Source organism: Pangasianodon hypophthalmus, chromosome 19 (assembly GCF_027358585.1).
Source record: "Pangasianodon hypophthalmus isolate fPanHyp1 chromosome 19, fPanHyp1.pri, whole genome shotgun sequence".
In the NCBI taxonomy this organism is placed as follows: domain Eukaryota; kingdom Metazoa; phylum Chordata; class Actinopteri; order Siluriformes; family Pangasiidae; genus Pangasianodon; species Pangasianodon hypophthalmus.
The window spans coordinates 8,007,027-8,024,467 of NC_069728.1; the positions used below are offsets into that span (position 1 = coordinate 8,007,027).

Consider the following 17,441-nt stretch of genomic DNA (forward strand, 5'->3'; position numbering starts at 1 on the left):
AAAAAAGCTAAGACTCGTTATTAGTTATGTTCATAATCTATCTGGATAGTCTACATTTCTTACTCCGCTTAAAAGCAGGTCTGTCTGACTTCCTCTCTCTCTCTCTCTCTCTCTCTCTCTCGCTCGCTCCATAAAACTGGCTCATTTTGATAAATTTATAACATGTGTTTTGGCTCATCTGCTGATCCTCAGGACAGCACTGGGCACAGAGGGAAGCTGAATTGGCAAGAGATCTCAGTGCCTATAGCATACACAATTCAACTCGCCAGCCCTATTTCACACACACACACACACACACACACAATTTCAAACACCAGATAAAGACTCTCAAACCTCAACAGCAATATACTTACCTGAAAACATGTACTGCCATTATTCATCACAATGAGTTTATTCTATGCTTTTTTTTTTAAACCCATTAGAGACAGTGTACAACACTGAATAGTTGAAATACTAAATGATTGCTCCAGGGAGTGACTGATTCCATAACTGTGTTATGCCTGTACGTGTCAGTCAGCATACTCTTATGACAGTGACTAATTATTTAGAAATAGCTGAATTGTTGCTTCACTCCCTAAGCGGAGATACCTTAGGCCATATACACTGGTGGCCACCACCATCCCTACCCCCATATCAGAAAGCATGTGAATGGCTCTCAGTGCACAAAGCTGATGCCAGGTATTTGCAGCATTGCTGGGTTTAATTTTAGGAGGCACTCGTGTCAGACTGTCCTCCGCTTTTTGCTAGAGGCTTCTATGGACTCCGTCAGCTGTTGCGGTTGTTGGCTCCTACACAACCCTTCAGTTTCCAGTAAACAGCACCACAGAGTCAAACTAAAAAGACTCAGGCCAAACGACAATTAACAGATAAACAGGGAGAAAAAAAATACCTTTGTTCTCATAAGCTAGGAATATTGGATATAAATAACTGTTAGGTTAAATGGGAGTGAAATGATTTAATGGATGATTAAATTAAGCTGTTAGGATGGTATTACATTCCTCCAAAAGACGTCTTCCCCGACCTGTATTTACAAGTATTTGTGTATATAGAAGTGTGCCGCCTCTGTGATCACCTTTGAGCAGGTAGTGGCTGAGTTGATACATCACGTTTGCTCCTGCGAGCGCAAACATTTGTCTCTCGATCTCACACGCTCCTCCCCCGCGGAGCTCGAGGCGGCCAATCGGCGGCCGTGCGACTGTTCGGACCCCCTTTCCCATACGGACTGCAGAGTTAAACTCTCGCTGGAGCTCTGAAACTAAGATCTTTATTCTCTCTGCGCGGCGACCGGACACCTGATCGCGCTCGGATGGAGGGGTGAAACCCGATCTTCCGAATGTACTGCTGCCCACGAAACCCGGAGGAGTGACTCACCATCAAGGACACGTGAAAAAAAAAACATGTCTTCTTCCTCGAGTGAGGTGATTGGCGCCGATGAGATCAAGAGGGAGAGCTCGAGGGCACTGGAGACTCGGGGGAGTGTCAAGCTGGCCGCGCTCGATCCGGCCGGGTTGCCCATGGAGAACTCTGGCTCGGCGGCGGTGGCAGTTGAATGCGCACCGGCCTCTCTCGCGTTCTCACCGGAACAAGTGGCGTGTGTGTGCGAGGCACTGCTGCAGGGCGGCAATGTGGAGCGCCTGGCCCGCTTCTTATGGTCGCTACCGCAGAGTGAGCTGCTGCGCGGCAACGAGAGCATCCTTAAGGCGCAGGCCATAGTCGCGTTCCATCAGGCGCGCTACCAGGAGCTCTACTGCATCTTAGAGAACCACAACTTCAGCCCGTGCAACCACTCGTCCCTGCAGGACATGTGGTACAAGGCGCGCTACACCGAGGCAGAGAAGGCACGCGGCAGGCCGCTGGGCGCCGTGGACAAATACCGACTGCGCAGGAAGTATCCGCTGCCGCGCACCATCTGGGACGGCGAAGAGACCGTGTACTGCTTCAAGGAGAGGTCGAGGAACGCGCTCAAGGACATGTACAAGCGCAACCGTTACCCGTCGCCGGCGGAGAAGCGGAACCTCGCCAAAATCACTGGACTTTCTTTGACGCAGGTCAGCAACTGGTTCAAAAACAGGAGACAGCGGGACCGGAACCCATCAGAAGCGCAGTCCAAAAGGTACGGAGCACTTTTAAAGTACAGTAAGAACAATGCTGCAACTTTCTTCTCACTGCGCAACCCTCGCATCCACTCCGGGGTGATGTAGCTGAACAGACAGTGGGCATTCAGATTTTTACTTTAAAACGTCTTCTTTTAGTTTTCGTAGCGATGTACCGGGATGCATACGCATCTCATCCCAGCAGTGGTCCTGCTGAATGGACACACACTTTCACATTGTTTTGAAATACGAAGCTTTGGCCGTTCGAGTGAGGTGTCGTTTTTAAGAATGGCAGAGCGCGCGCCATGCTCAAGGGCAAAGAAACAGAGAAGCCTGCGGGAAAATATTCAGATATCGATGAGCTCCTATAAAGGCATGAGTGACCATGTTATCACTGATGTTAGATCAGTCAGAGTAGTATTAGTTTTCAGGGACATTTGCCTGCCTGCGACGATAAAGTGGCACTTTAGATATAAGCCATTACTTTAACATACTCATTGTGTATTTTTTTCCCCTTAGAGATGAGATATTACTTTAACATAGTCATTGTGTATGTTTGTTTGTGGATTTTAAACCCATTGTCTTCTCCTCCCTGGTAATCACTCGAGGAGATCTATCCATTAGGCCTTTATCTCCTGCTGTGTGTGTGTGTGTGTGTGTGTGTGTGTGTGTAAACTAACTACACATGCAACTCCCTGAGTGCACCTGGTCTCTGTGACATACTGACACTCAGGCGACTCTGCTCACAACAAAAATAACTAATTTCTCACTCCACCCACGCCCATGTCTTTTAGGTTGCTTTTATCATTAATAGTACATAATATAGTCTGGTAAATAAGGGAGGTCAAACTTTTTCCGTGCACGTCAGCGATGGGAAGACACGAAGATGTTCCGCATTGAATAAACCATATACACAGCAAAATCTGTAGGTCTAACTGAATACCTGGTGAAAATAATCTAAGAGTTCATTAGTGTCTAGGCAAGCTCTGGAAATCATCATACAACATCTACTGTGAATTTCGCTGTATTTACAAGCATATCTTTTATATGGAAAATCCTATCCTGGTCTGCCATGTAAGTTGAAGATAATTGGATAGTTTGTTGGTTGTACTTAGTGTATCCACAGCTGTCAGAGTCAGTAAGGAGACTCCAAGGCTGCCAAATGCTCACAGCTTTTTATTTGTTTGCTGCCCCAAGGACAAAAAGTCACCCTTAGAGGGTCCAAATGTTCCAAATTTACGTTCCACATTTTCTTGGCAGAACAGTGTTATTCCTAACGTAAAGATAAACAATGAGCATCAATTTAAATAGATGAGAACAAACTCATTTTCAAGAATATTTATTGCTGTATTCTTCAATCTCTCATGGGCTTACCATGTACCAGTGTTAGAAAAGATGCATAGTATTTTAGGCAGAGGTGATTAGGAAGGATGGATGAACATCAATTATTGAGGGGAATATAAGCCTCTATCAGAAAAGAATAGGCCTGTTAGGTGTAAATGCACCCCAAAAATGCTTTTCAGTTTTGTAGGGCTTCATGTTATGCTTCACATTTCAGTTTTAATTGTGTACATATAAATTATGCTCAGAATATTACATTTTGAGATTTGAAGGGAAAACAAAACTTCCCTTTTATCACTAGTTGTGGGATGGATCGTTTAGCAGCATTTTAGAATGAACAAGTGGCAACCATAAAGGAAGCACAAAGCTGTAACTGAAATAGAATTAATATGAATTTGTGCACAATTTGCATATACCATGGTGAATAAAAATCCACAGCAACAGCATATACCACAACATCTCTTTTGAATGCACTGTATCTATTTAATGTGAAAATTTTGTGCATGAATCTGTACTGCACTGTCACTGGACATTTTTCAGGACTAACAAACACTCCAGCCTCTCAACCCTCTTTTGTTTTAAAGACACCCACTGAGCTTACTCTATGTAATAATGTGCATGTTTAAAGTAGGCTGCATTAAAAAAAACTCTCCTGTGTCTTGCAGTGAATCAGATGGCAATCATAGCACAGAAGATGAGTCAAGTAAGGGACAGGAAGAGCTTTCTCCTCGTCCTCTCTCTAGCGGCTCTGCTGGTTCAGTTGCCCTTGGCACTAGCCCTGCTGTAGCATACTCCGATGGTGCCACCACTGTCATCCAGCAGATCGGGGATGCCAAAATGTCTCCACTTGCCGCAGGAATGGGTTTCAATGGCGACCTGACAAACACCAACTCCCACTATCTTAATGGTGGAGCATATGTTCAATCACATGGCAGCAACAGTCTCCTGAATGGACTTGGAACCACAAGTGGTCACTTCTTGACCTTCGATCCCCAGAGGGTCTCCCATGCCCAAGAGAGGCTACTGGGTGGCTCCTCTGTGTCTTATGCCTCTTATTCAATGGGGGCTCCAGAAACCACAGTTGGAAAACTAGAGGGTATGCAGCCTCTGGCGTCACATTCAGAACATGGAGCAGTGCCTTCAGTCGTCACCTTTGCCACCACGTCCTCTTCCTCCTCTCCCTCTGGAGCTCCTCATCTCAGCAGCTACAGCATGGTCAACCTTCCTGGGGTTGAGAACAACCTGGGTCTTCCGCCTTTACTGCTACCGCCATCTTCTACAGCACCCTCTCACGGTAGGAGAAAAAGTATTTTAGATTTTTAATCACTGCACAGATATGTTGTGAGCAAATATAGTAAATACTTTGGACAGTTTTTAGCCACTTATAGAAATGCCTGACTCTGTTAGGACTTTTCAGACTACCTACACATAAGGATTTGAGTTTAAATCAATATAATGATATCATTATGAATAATATATAATTATGCTTACTATGCTTACAATATAATTATGCTTGCCTTATAGAGAGTATTTTTAATTTTTGTCTCAACTCACTTGATAAAGGTTAGAAACTAGTGTGTAGGGCTGGAACTTCAGGAGTAGGGCTGGGCACCGTGACACACCACATCTATTCAGTAGTGGAAGCTTATGTACAAAAGATCAATTCAGGCATTAAGCTTCTTTGTTTCTTCTCTCCCCTGTGTCTGCACAACAGTTGGCACAGACTTCACACCAGACCTAAGCTAATTGCATCACTACTTTGGAGTATATTATGACAGAATATTATCTGGTCTTCATTGTTCTAACATCAGACACAATGCTTTGTTCTGTACAGAGATCAGTGGTTCAGGGATTTGTAAAAGAGGATTGTGAATCAGGAATAGGAGCAGTGTATTGTGAATAAAATAAAGCAGGAATGGGGTGGGGGTCAGGTCAAGTTTGCGATGACTTCAGGATTGCAACAAATAACAGGCCTCAATGACATTATCCCCACCTCCTCTCCATGGCCCTAACCACACACTAATGGTTCTTTCCATGAATATTTTATAGCCACATCAATAACAGCAAGGCTGACTGGGTGCTGCTGCCCTCTCCCTACAACCCTCATCTTTTTTATCCTTTAATATGCAGTTTACGAGCCACATAAAAACAAACCCACCCCTGGCTGAACTTTTGATTTAAGAGGAAAATGGTTGAGCTTAAATGATCCACTAAAAAAAAGACAACATTAAAATTGTTTAGCCAAAACCCTCTTTTCTTCTGCCCATAATTTTAAGGCAATCCAATAAAATATGAATCAATAAAACACTGGTTTTGATGTCCAGTGCTGCAAAACATATGAACCAGCCGTTTCAATTGCCTTTTCCATTTAACGGTGTTTTAGTCTGTGACATGAAGACTTGTATATGAATGACAGAGTCTATTATAACAAAAGGAACATACACTAATATAATCTATTGCATAAACGTATGCATGCCTTTTGCGTTTATGTAGGTATTGGTTTATGTTTTGATTCTTTCACATATTGGCAACAAGAAACTTATTGAAAAAATTTGGCTCTTCCTGTAGTAAATGAGTTTGAGATTGTAAGAGGAGGGGGTTGGCGCAGTGTGATTATTTATCAGACAATTCAGCAAGCCTAATGGAAGAAAATGTCCTGGCCAAATGCCAATAGTCTATCACTCTGGGAGTTATGTGCCAAGAACTACATTCTAGAGTTACAAGGAAATCACAGAGAATGTAACCGCAAACAGAAAATGAAAAAGGTGTTTCATTTTATATTTCACATAAAAAAGTACTTGCAAAGATTGTGGTGTGACATAAAGGGGTACAAATGGGGGAGAGAGAGAGAAAGAAACATGAATGATGCACCTAAGATATATAGAAACACATAATCATGCAACCTAGGGAAATGTTAAGATGGCATTCCCTCTACATTTCACCTCTCTGCACTTTTTTTGTCAGAGGCCAATAGTTATTAGCTGTGAGAAAGGCTGGTTCTGCCATCTCCTAAAAGAGCACAGCAAAATTAACTGAAAAGAAAAGAAAGATCAGGGTTGGCAAATGAGGATTTAGGCCAGGGTGTGTACTGGGGGATTAACATGTGGTCAGCCTGGTCAGACAGGGCGTGGCCGCTTACTTAACAACATTGTCTTATTCTATCTGTCGCCCCCAGCAGGCTCAGCTCCACTGGACGGGGTGGTCAGCAACTCGTCCCAGCACTCAGGCCAACCCCTGCTCTACACGCTCAACCAGGCTGTCAAGCAGGAGCCTTTGGACATTGGGGTGGCCTACACATATCCCTCCAGTGTTCCCCTAGACCAAAGCAGCAACTTGGGCTACACGGCATCCCTCTTTCTCTCCACCAACCTCAGCCACTCACCCAACAACGGAGGCCCCCTGGCCCCTGCAGCCACAGCTGCTATCACCTCTGTGCTCTCCAGCACAGAGGGTCACTCCGGTCTGACTCACAATGCCCGCGGCCTCCAGGAAACTGGGGGAGCTCTGCCCTCAGACTACAGGGCACAGGAAGCACAGCTGCCCTTGTCTGACAATCTTGAGACCCCTGCAGGTACTGGTGAGGGCCCTCCTGGAGTGTGTGGTGATCTGGACATGGAGGGAAAAGAGCTGGCCAAGCTGCAGACTGTTCAGATGGACGAGGACAGCAGTGACCTCTGACCCCTGTAATCACAACAACTGAAGAGCTGTATTTCATTAGCTGTTGATTTTCTTGCACTGCAGCATAACTATAAAAGTCTCCTAAGCACACATCAATCTTTTTATACTTTGTCGCTTTTACGATAATGTATGCAAGATGTGTGCAAATAGGTGGAACACATGAACAGTGCCTTTGTATCCCTAAATAAATGTAGCCTCATGTCCTGACTTGCACTCGGATGGCTGCAGAATGTACTTGTTGATGCACTGACCCTGAACAAGATGTCTCAGGCCTGTCTTTTCTCTCCTATTTGCAGTAATGGAGATTTTAATTCAGAGAGAGATGGAGAGTGATAGAGCATGGTGGACTGAGAGAGAGAAAGAGAGAGAGAGAGAGAGAAAGAGAGTATAAAATAGCAGATGTGTTTGGTGAGTCTTGCAAATGTTTCTGCACTATCATTGCAGCTTCATATTGATTCTTTATTTTACTCTCCAAAATTTTATCGAAGCACAGATGTTTAATTTTTTGTTGACGTTTGGTTTTTGTATTTAATTTTTTGAAGCTTGAAATGGCAATGTGAACAACGTTTTTGTTATATTTTGCTTTTTAAGCAATTTAAGTTCAGCAAGGACTTAACCACAGGTGAGAAATCTTTGTCCTTGATATGAGAATACTGTATTATTGGGCATTCAGCAACTGGTCTCATGTACCTTCCTTAAAGAAATGAAATCTTTACAGTAGTAAATGGTTTCAGTTGTAAGAAAAACAGGTTTTAGGTCATTTTTGCATTTTTTGCTTTACTGTATAAAAAAACCCCAACCACTACAGTTCATTAAATGATTCTGCAGACTATAACCCTTAATGTATGAGTTACAGACACAGATACTGACACTTACTAGTTAAGCCCTGCACTCAGAAATGGAACCAACTTATTTTTATAAACCATTCACCTCTATTAAATCTTTATATTTATACATGCATAATGAATGGTGAATGGATTTTATGTGTCACTGACACCAGTATTTCACACTGGAGTCCTGGGTTGACATTTGGATAACTGAAGAAAATGACATCACCTGGAATGAATCATACATTATTGGAAGCAGTAGGTAAGTTGGCTCTGTGTTTTACCCAATAGTGTGACGTCAGCGGCAAAGAAATACAAGACTCTCCATTTAACAAGATTAGGCTATGACTTGGGCCTCTAGGACAGCTGGCCATGATGCTCAGACATTACTAATGCATGAATGTATGCATATGCAGCATAATGGAGATCATATTCTCATAAGCTCAAATTCTCACTATGGGTGTCCTCTGTGATCATTTGCCAATGCCTGGCAGCTGCATTTGCCAGATCATTTTTAAAGTGCCATCCTAAAAGACAGAGTGGATATGGAAAAACTGCATATGCTTGTTGGATTTCTCAGAGGCTTCTGCACATGACCAAACAGGAACAGGCTTCTGTCGAGCTTGAGTTGTCATTGTTAGTACAAGATAAAATCTTGTCTTGTAGGAACACTTTTACAACCTGTGCAAGATCAAAGTTTATTGTGCGTGTACATCCACATACAAGTGCATGCAACAGATCACGTCATCAAATGTTGATTTATGAGGATACATGAAAATGTTTGTCAAATGTAGGGTCAAATAAGAGTGGAATGGGCTTCATGAAGGGATCCGGCTTAAGTCTTTGCCGTATCGTGGGAACATTTCCTTCTTGTGACACCAGGGCATGTGAGTCCAAGCTAATTGAATGGCACCAAGGTAGACTGGTTCACACACACAAAGGAGAAAAATGCCCAGGTAAAGAATCTATTGTTACCTGTGCAAAGGTGACCCTGTCGCCTAGGGCAGCAGATTAGCTGATTACTAGGTATCAAATGGCGCCTCCTGGAATATTGAAGAGTAAGAAAGCACTTTTGTTTGGAGCTTTTGAGCTAAGAACCAATGGCCATGGCAAACGGACATGTGTGTTTCGTGTCCCCCATTTCCCTTGGGCTGCCTGCGTGTCAGCCAGTGTGTGTAACCTGGGGTATCTTGTTGCCTTGCTGTATTGTTCAGATATGGACGTCACAGCGTCTCCATGGGCAGTGAATGGGAAGGCTTTTTGTGAAACCCTTTGTGAGCCTATCATCCCCTAGGACATAAGTACAGCACAGAAAAACAGAGTGAACCTTCACGTCCATCCAATCTCGGATTTCACAGTAAGTATGAGGTAAGGGAGAAATACTAGTAGATGGAAGTTTGATATCAAGATACTACCCATTATCTTGGTATTCAAACATATCTTTAGTGTTCAGACTGTTCACCCCACCCCTTCTGTTTGTCCTTGCGTACATTTTCAAACCTGGCACAGGCACATAAATGCTGGCTGTAGCAGGCTGTAAAAAACAAAAAAGAAAAGAGGGAACCCTGTAGAAGTGGGCTTATTAAAGAAGCTGACCCCTGACTTTTGCATGCAATTTCAAAGCATGACATTTAGTGCGCTGCCGTAGCCTGTGAGGCGCGGGTAACCTGAGCTGGAGCCCTGAGCGCCCCAACCCTACACACTGTGCTAATGTGAGGTCAGAGGCCAACTGGGTCTGTATGATTCACAGACCCACCACTTCACACACATACACAGACACACAAGCAAGCAAGCAGGAAAGCATAGAGATGACGAGGCCCATGTTCAGTGTAACTGTGTGTGATAGAAAGTTGTAAAAGTGTATAATTGATATGAACAGAGCAATCACATGCGTCTAGAGAAGAGAGCTGCTTTTGGCTAATCTGAGTAAATAATTACGTGCCCCTGAAAATCCCTGTGAGCAAATCAACGAAAAATACTGTCATTAAGAGAGATGGATAGGTAATTGATAGAGGCAGACTCCCACAGACACACTGTCTGTTGCGCTCAAACATTATGCATCATCTATAAGACAGTGCTATGACTGTCTTCTTATGCATGGTGAAAACCTCTGAAGCAGAAACAGAATATTTGCCTGAAGGAAGAGTTGAATGCCGGCCAAGAGCAAGACAGATTTTCTCCAGGGCAACAGAGGTCACTGTGGTTTATCTGTGGCCCATATAAATGATGTAGGGGAGATTCATAAACATGTCTGAAAGTATTGTGAATATATTTATCGTTGGCTATTTTCTAGACAGATGGCTCAGGCTGCATACAGCAAAACTAGAATTTATTTGACTCTAAAGAAAACTTCCAAACTTCCCATACATTTCCACAAAATAATTAATGAAGAGATCTAAAATAAATATAAATTAAATAAACATTATAGTTAGATCACTTGCAAGGTTAACTATGAATTATGTGTTGAACTTTTTGTTGAATTATTTGTGTAGAATTTAATCCAACACTGTTCACTGGACTGGTATGAATTTATACTATACCATTTATCTTTTGGTATGTATTACTCTATATAGTAATATAGTAATATATATATATATATATATATATATATATATATATATATATATTCTTTCAAGTTTTGCTTACTGGCACATTCTTTCTTAACAAGCAAATTAACTTTGTTGGTGGTATATAATATATATATTACAGGTATTACATACTTCAGGGGTGTAGTATATGCTCAGAATTTTTTCTTTTTAATTCACTGGTCACTTTTAAATATACATATTAAATATTTAAATAAACATATTAATAGCCTATGCACTAAAACAAAACACTAGACTTTTAGTAGGCTAATTATTATTTATTAGTTGATATTGATTTTTTTTTTCAATTAAACTACAATGCAGTTGTAATTATACAAGAAGGTCTATAAAATAGGCCGTTAAATATATATCTGCCAGACAGACACTTTATGCAGCTTTCCTGACAGGTCTAACAGGTGAACACTAAGAACTATTCTAGGTCCAAACTGTGATTTAGAAGGATGTCGCAAAAACCGGTTGAGATTTGTAAAGAATCAATTAAAAAATGTCCGTGTTTAAAATTAGGTTACAGTAAGAAGATATGATTTTGATATAAAAGATAATAAACAATTCGTAATATAGCCTAAAACATATCTAAATATACATACAACCTAAACTGTAGGGTTATTTTAATCATTGAAATAATACGATTTCTTATTAGAATAGTAATTCACAAATAGTCTTAGAATAAAAATGTCTTCAGGCTAATAAATTTTGTCGAACTGTGTCATGTGTTATGTTTTATGTCAGTTATCTATCTATCTATCTATCTATCTATCTATCTATCTGTCTGTCTGTGACAAAATAAACATCTTAAAGCATAAAAAACAACCAGTTTTTTAATAATTTTGTCGATGGAACAGGGTTCTGTCATTTAGACTAGGTCCCGTGCTTCCCTATTTATTTAGGGATTTAAAACATACAGTAATAGCACATTTTTTCTACTCTCTCTCTCTCTCTCTCTCTCTCTCTCTCTCTCTCTCCCTCTCTGTATGTGTGTGTGTTGCTTTTCAGCGTTGTGGTCTCCAGCCCCTCGCCTCCAGGCTGTAAAAGAGCACATCTTGAAATGATCAGGGTCTGAGAGCGACCAGAGCCTTTCAGCTCCAGCTTTAAGACTGGTGTCTCAGTGTAGAGGAGACATAAGGACAAGCAGAGCCGTCCATCTCTGACCTGAGAGATGAAAAAGGTCTACAGACCAGCCAATAAAAGACTACAAGTCGTTAAGTTTAAGAAAGTCCCAAGTCTCTAATTCTCATGGCAAAGAATGTATACTTAAAATTGCAAAATTAAAATTAATTTTGTAAAATTAAGCATTTACATAAAAGACCTGTCTTATAAATGTGTGTTTAAAAAAATTATTTAAATAGCTATGAGCTATTTAAACTGTATTTATTGTATTTACATTAAAAATATGCCAGAACAGTAGTTCGCAAGGACGTCTTTGCTGAAACATGTGTTCAAAAAGAAAATGAAATATTGACGCATGAAGAGAGGCGTATGAAATATTATATATTATACATGTGTGGTATTTTTCCGAACAGATGGATGGATCATCTTTACACTACTCCTCTTCTCACCGACCCTCCAGAGACAGTGGGCAAAAAAAAAAAAAAAAAAAAAACTGTTTTCACAGGTGTCTGAATTGCCCTCTAAACCTAATTAAGTCCTTACTTTATCTTAGTGACCCAGGGCTAAATTCATAGGACAGTCCAGCCGTCAGTACAGGAGGGTAGGATAAGGAGTGCGTGGGCCACTGAGTGGACTCTGCGGTCTTCTTGAAAATGGACGCTCCGTCTCCAATTAAATTATAAAGAGGTGCTCCATTCCGGGTGAGTGATCGTGAGCTCCGCGTCGCCCTGGTGTCATGTTGCAGATTTCAGCGCAGATAAAGAAACGCGATCTATTCCTTAAAACAGCGACTGGGTAGCAAAGAGCTGGACGAACACAGAACTCATTTACTAATGCACCGGTTTTCGGTTTCACTGTACAGAAGATGGGGGGAAAGAAAAGCCAGGGCGAGATGGGGGGAAAGAGTTGCATGATGTTAAAGGAAAACAAATTACTCAACCGAGGAATCTGCTCACGCGCTTAAACACTCTGCATGAGAACATATAGCCTACATACATACATATATACATACATACACCCTTATATATATATATATATATATATATATACATATGTGTGTGTGTAAAATATATATACTATATAATGTATATATTATATATACATACATATATATTAAATTATATTCATTAATAATTTAATGGCTCTAAAGCTGTTTAAGTTAAATGTAATATATATATATATATATATATATATATATATATATATATATATATATATATATATATATATATATATATATATATATATATTACATTTAACTTAAACAGCTTTAGAGCCATTAAATTATCAATGAATTAACGAACAGTGCAATGTGTGAATTGGATGGGGATAAGCTTAAATAGATTTTTTAAGAAATATTTCATTCTGAGCATGCACCCTGTCCAAAACATATCTTAGACTATTTATCTATCAATCTATCTATCAATCTATCTATCTATCTATCTATCTATCTATCTATCTATATACACCCTTATATGTGTGTGTGTGTGTGTGTAATATATATATATATATATATATATATATATATATATATATATATATATATATATATATACACACACCCTTCAGAGGGAAAGAAAGCTGTAGTGTTGAGTAAATGATTACAGTATACGTCTATTTCGATAAACACTCTATGTGATAATTCAGCACTGAAGGTTTTGCTGGGTTTAAAATAGATGAAAACGCGACCTGCTTATTACTAAACTGTGCTTTTTGAGTTGGTGCATGGATTAAACTTGTGTTTGGCTAATTTAAATGCAGTCGGATGCTTTGAATTGGGGTTTCAGCACGCCTCGGTTTAGGGCTTATCTCTTAGCAGCGCTGTGTTATCTCTCCACCTCTAGAGCTTGATTGTTTTTTAATGGGACGCTAAGTATCTCATCACCGCGCTGTGCGCACTGGGACCTCACGCGCCGCGCACTGCGTGTGCCTTCACAATAAACACCTGGCAAGCAAAAAAAAAAAGCTGAGAAACCTGTGCTGCGATTACCTGCATAAATACAGTAAATTAGCAACCCAAATGATCCACCCCCCTTTTTTGTCATTCTTGCTGTTTTCTGTGCGGGACTTATTGCATAAAATACCCAGGCCAGTCTAGGATATGTTTTGGATGCTCAGACTGAAATATTTCTTGAAAAATCTATTTAAGCTTATCCCCATTCCCTTCCAATTCACACACTGCACTGCACGCAGTTGTTCGTTAATGCATTAATAATTTAATGGCTCTGAAGTTGTTTAAGTTAAATGTAAGATCACTAAATGGGCAAAGTGGGCTTGAGGTGGGGATGAGATGAGCCTAGCCTTCGGAGACCCACTGTAATTGATTAGTATCGAGGTGCTCCACTCCCTCAGGTAAAACTGGAGACGGGAGATCTGGTTTCAGACCACCGAGTTCCCGAGGGAGGAAATGGCAGCAGAGCTCTTGCTTTAGCGCTGTTCGGATAGGGCGCATGGAGAGCCAATCAGCGCGCGCGCTGCGCTCTTTTAGCGCGACACCACTGGACGGGGAGCACAGCGTCTCCAACCAACGTCCAAAACTTAGGAGCTTGTTGACACGGACATCTCCAACCAAGACATTTTGTAGAACCTTTTCGAAAAAACATTTCATTAGCACTATCAGCACTATCGCATCAGGATTCAAACCCCATTCCGCTCTTTTCTGCAGTCCAAAAGCAGAGCGGTTTGGCCGTCAGGAGTAACGCGCCCACCGTCGTCCGTCATGTCCATGTTGCCCTCGTTCGGCTTCACGCAGGAGCAGGTCGCGTGCGTGTGCGAGGTGCTGCAGCAGGGCGGGAACCTCGAGCGACTGGGCCGCTTCCTGTGGTCCCTGCCGGCCTGCGACCACCTCCACAAGAATGAGAGTGTGCTCAAGGCCAAAGCTGTAGTGGCGTTCCACCGCGGCAACTTTAGGGAGCTGTACAAAATCCTGGAGAGCCACCAGTTTTCGCCGCACAACCACCCCAAGCTGCAGCAGCTGTGGCTGAAAGCCCACTACATCGAGGCCGAAAAGCTGAGGGGGCGGCCGCTGGGCGCTGTGGGTAAATACCGAGTACGGAGGAAGTTTCCTTTACCGCGCACCATATGGGACGGAGAGGAGACCAGCTACTGTTTCAAAGAGAAGAGCCGCGGCGTGCTGAGGGAGTGGTACACGCACAACCCATATCCCTCTCCACGAGAAAAGAGAGAGCTGGCTGAAGCCACAGGGCTCACCACCACACAAGTGAGCAACTGGTTTAAAAACAGGAGACAGAGGGATCGAGCCGCTGAGGCCAAAGAAAGGTAACCTGCAGTCCTGCCTGAATACAGACAGAGCATGCAATTAAAATAATATATTTCACTTTAAAAAATAATCTGCAGTCTGGTCTTAAAAACCTTCAGATCACTGAAACTTAATGAGTTAACATGAACAACAAGTTAACATGAACATCACTCCTATATGTATGATGACATGACAAGTATGATGGATTTTTATAACAAAATGTTTAATTATTTTCAGCACTTTTCACATCCACCTCAGCTTACTGATTTTTTTAATATTCGTTTTTTAAAAAATATTTTAACCAATTTTAATATATTCGACGTTAAAGTTATGCAGTTGTGGTTGTTTACAGAAGCATAAAAGTAGACCAGAGTAATGCAGCAGTGGTGAATTAACACTTACTGAATGCACTGGCGCACAGTTTAACTGGCAGTGCTTGGGCTCGACTGAAAAACCAGACGCGATCATTTATTTCTGGCGGATTTGCACTGTGTAAAAAATATTACCCGCAGAAATTGCTCTTTTTACATATTTCAGGAAGTATGCTCACGTGCTGTATCAGTTACACATTAAATATCAGACAGGGAGGCAGAAATAATTACATTTTCTAAATTAAAAAATGCAGGGTTTTGTAGGCTAACTAACTGATAAACAAACAATTTTATCTGCAGCAGAGAATGAAGAGGAAACCCTTATCAACTTCCAGCTGACATTTCCATATTTTGAAAGCCAAGTACCGTGACATTTTCAAACATCACTGACAATAGAAAATATTACGTTTTATATCCTGAAGAATATTGTGTATATATATATATATATATATATATGTTTTTATAACTATTTTTTGTTTATCTAGTCTTTTTTTTTGGAACAGTGGATAGTTTTCAATATAAACTTCGTTGGTCATTAAAAATAGTTCAAAACATTATGCAACACAGATTCTCACCAAGTTAAACCAGTGATTTCTATTATTATTATTTTTTTAAATTGCCTTTTCTCTCTTATTTTTTGAAAAATGATTTTTAATCCACAACACCAACCTTCCAGTTTATTTAGCAGTGGTTTAGTGAACTCTGGAACATAGCATGTAATTCACTGATTAAAGAGCTTCAAGTTATGGCTGAAACTGGATGGATAAAAACAGAAAACTGTAATGTTATTTTTAAAAAAAAAAAAAAATCCGGATATACTCAGTCTCAACTGAAATTAGACTGATTGCATCCTGATTCACTGAATAAACACATTTCCAACCCTCAAGCATATTTGGAATAAATGAGTTTAAACAGATCAGTTTTACCTGCAGATAAAAGATGTCTTTCTGTCTCCTCATGAGAACACTAGAGCTGCTTAGACCTTCATAAATCCTAGCATGGCTGCTTCACGGAATAGTCTAATCCTGGTTATGATCAGAAACTCAAATTTCCGATTCCAATGCTAAAAAAGGCCTAAACATTTTTGTGCTTTGTGTTTCTCCCCAACTTTGGCAGAGAGAACAGTGAGAACAGCAACGCAGGCGCGAACAAACAGAACCAGCTGTCTCCGCTGGACGGCGGCAAGTCGCTGATGTCCAGCTCAGAAGAGGACGAGTTCTCTCCTCCACAGAGTCCCGAGCAGAACCCGGCTCTCCTGCTGCAGGCCAACATGAGCCACCCCGCCTCCTCCTACAGCATGAGCGGCCTGGCCATGCAGAGCCACCCGCACCAGCACCAGCTCCACGACTCCATACTGGGACCTCTGACCTCCAGCCTGGTGGACCTGGGCTCTTAAGCCATTAAGACTGAAATTCTATTTATTTTTTGTTGTTTTATTTTGTACGGATCAATAGAGCGAGCTATTCTGCCCCTTTACTGTAGATATAAACCTCGAACGGTATAATGTGAACACCAGAAATCTGTAGGTTTTTATCCTGGTAAAGTTTCACAGTAGGTTTATACCGCAGTAGCAGGCTGATAGCCGCATGGACTGACATTTGCCAAGTCGTTAAACTGGACAGAGGACAAAACCAAAATCAGTAAATAAAACCAGTCTTCATCACTCTCACGACGCCTTTTCCACTGTTTGATTTTGCAGCGACTGTCTTACAGCCATTAAGCTTCAAATACAAACATGAAACAATTACAAATATGAAACAATTACAAATATGAAACAATTACAAATATGAAACAATTACAAATATGAAACAATTACAAACATGAAACAATTACAAATATGAAACAATTACAAATATGAAACAATTACAAACATAAAACAATTACAAACATGAAACAATTCACGTTTTTGATCATGCGGCTGCAAGAGGAGCAGATGGTAAACAAACGCAGATTGGCTACTGTACTAGTCGCATATGAACAATATTTTACCATATGAAAATTCTTAATAATAATATTATTATTAATTTTTATTTTATTTCATTTTATTTTATTTGAAGCAGACAAAAACCGTGCGATTTCCCGGAATATTTTCAATCAAATCCTACTTCAGGTGAAAACCCTGAGATTCTGATAATTCTAATACATTAATAATAAACTAT

At 40.9% G+C, this 17,441-nt stretch overlaps 2 protein-coding genes across 3 annotated transcripts; both read left to right on the top strand.

The window, feature by feature from the left end:
• The first annotated feature begins 379 nt into the window (after positions 1 to 379).
• six4b (SIX homeobox 4b) lies at positions 380 to 7,858 on the top strand. 2 transcript variants are annotated; one of them, XM_026944346.3, is made up of 3 exons: positions 380 to 2,113; positions 4,100 to 4,728; positions 6,613 to 7,858. In XM_026944346.3, the coding sequence occupies exons 1-3, from the start codon at positions 1,398 to 1,400 to the stop codon at positions 7,110 to 7,112; spliced, it is 1,845 nt and encodes a 614-aa protein (XP_026800147.1). In that variant the 5' UTR covers positions 380 to 1,397; the 3' UTR covers positions 7,113 to 7,858. The 2 variants fall into 2 exon arrangements, with proteins under 2 accessions (XP_026800147.1, XP_026800146.1); XM_026944345.3 differs by having other exon boundaries at positions 381 to 2,113; positions 6,610 to 7,858.
• Positions 7,859 to 13,879: 6,021 nt separating this feature from the next.
• Positions 13,880 to 16,951, top strand: six1b (SIX homeobox 1b). Its single transcript, XM_026944579.3, has 2 exons — positions 13,880 to 14,931; positions 16,399 to 16,951. The coding sequence occupies exons 1-2, from the start codon at positions 14,372 to 14,374 to the stop codon at positions 16,676 to 16,678; spliced, it is 840 nt and encodes a 279-aa protein (XP_026800380.1). The 5' UTR covers positions 13,880 to 14,371; the 3' UTR covers positions 16,679 to 16,951.
• The last annotated feature ends 490 nt before the right edge of the window (positions 16,952 to 17,441 follow it).

Bases quoted from the DNA above. Each gene is read 5' to 3' on its own strand.
- six4b (XM_026944345.3), top strand. From the start codon at position 1,398: ATGTCTTCTTCCTCGAGTGAGGTGATTGGCGCCGATGAGATCAAGAGG. The intron at 2,114-4,099 runs GTACGGAGCACT...TGTGTCTTGCAG, and splicing joins TCAGAAGCGCAGTCCAAAAG to TGAATCAGATGGCAATCATA. The intron at 4,729-6,609 runs GTAGGAGAAAAA...TGTCGCCCCCAG, and splicing joins TTCTACAGCACCCTCTCACG to CAGGCTCAGCTCCACTGGAC.
- six1b (XM_026944579.3), top strand. From the start codon at position 14,372: ATGTCCATGTTGCCCTCGTTCGGCTTCACGCAGGAGCAGGTCGCGTGC. The intron at 14,932-16,398 runs GTAACCTGCAGT...CAACTTTGGCAG, and splicing joins GCCGCTGAGGCCAAAGAAAG to AGAGAACAGTGAGAACAGCA.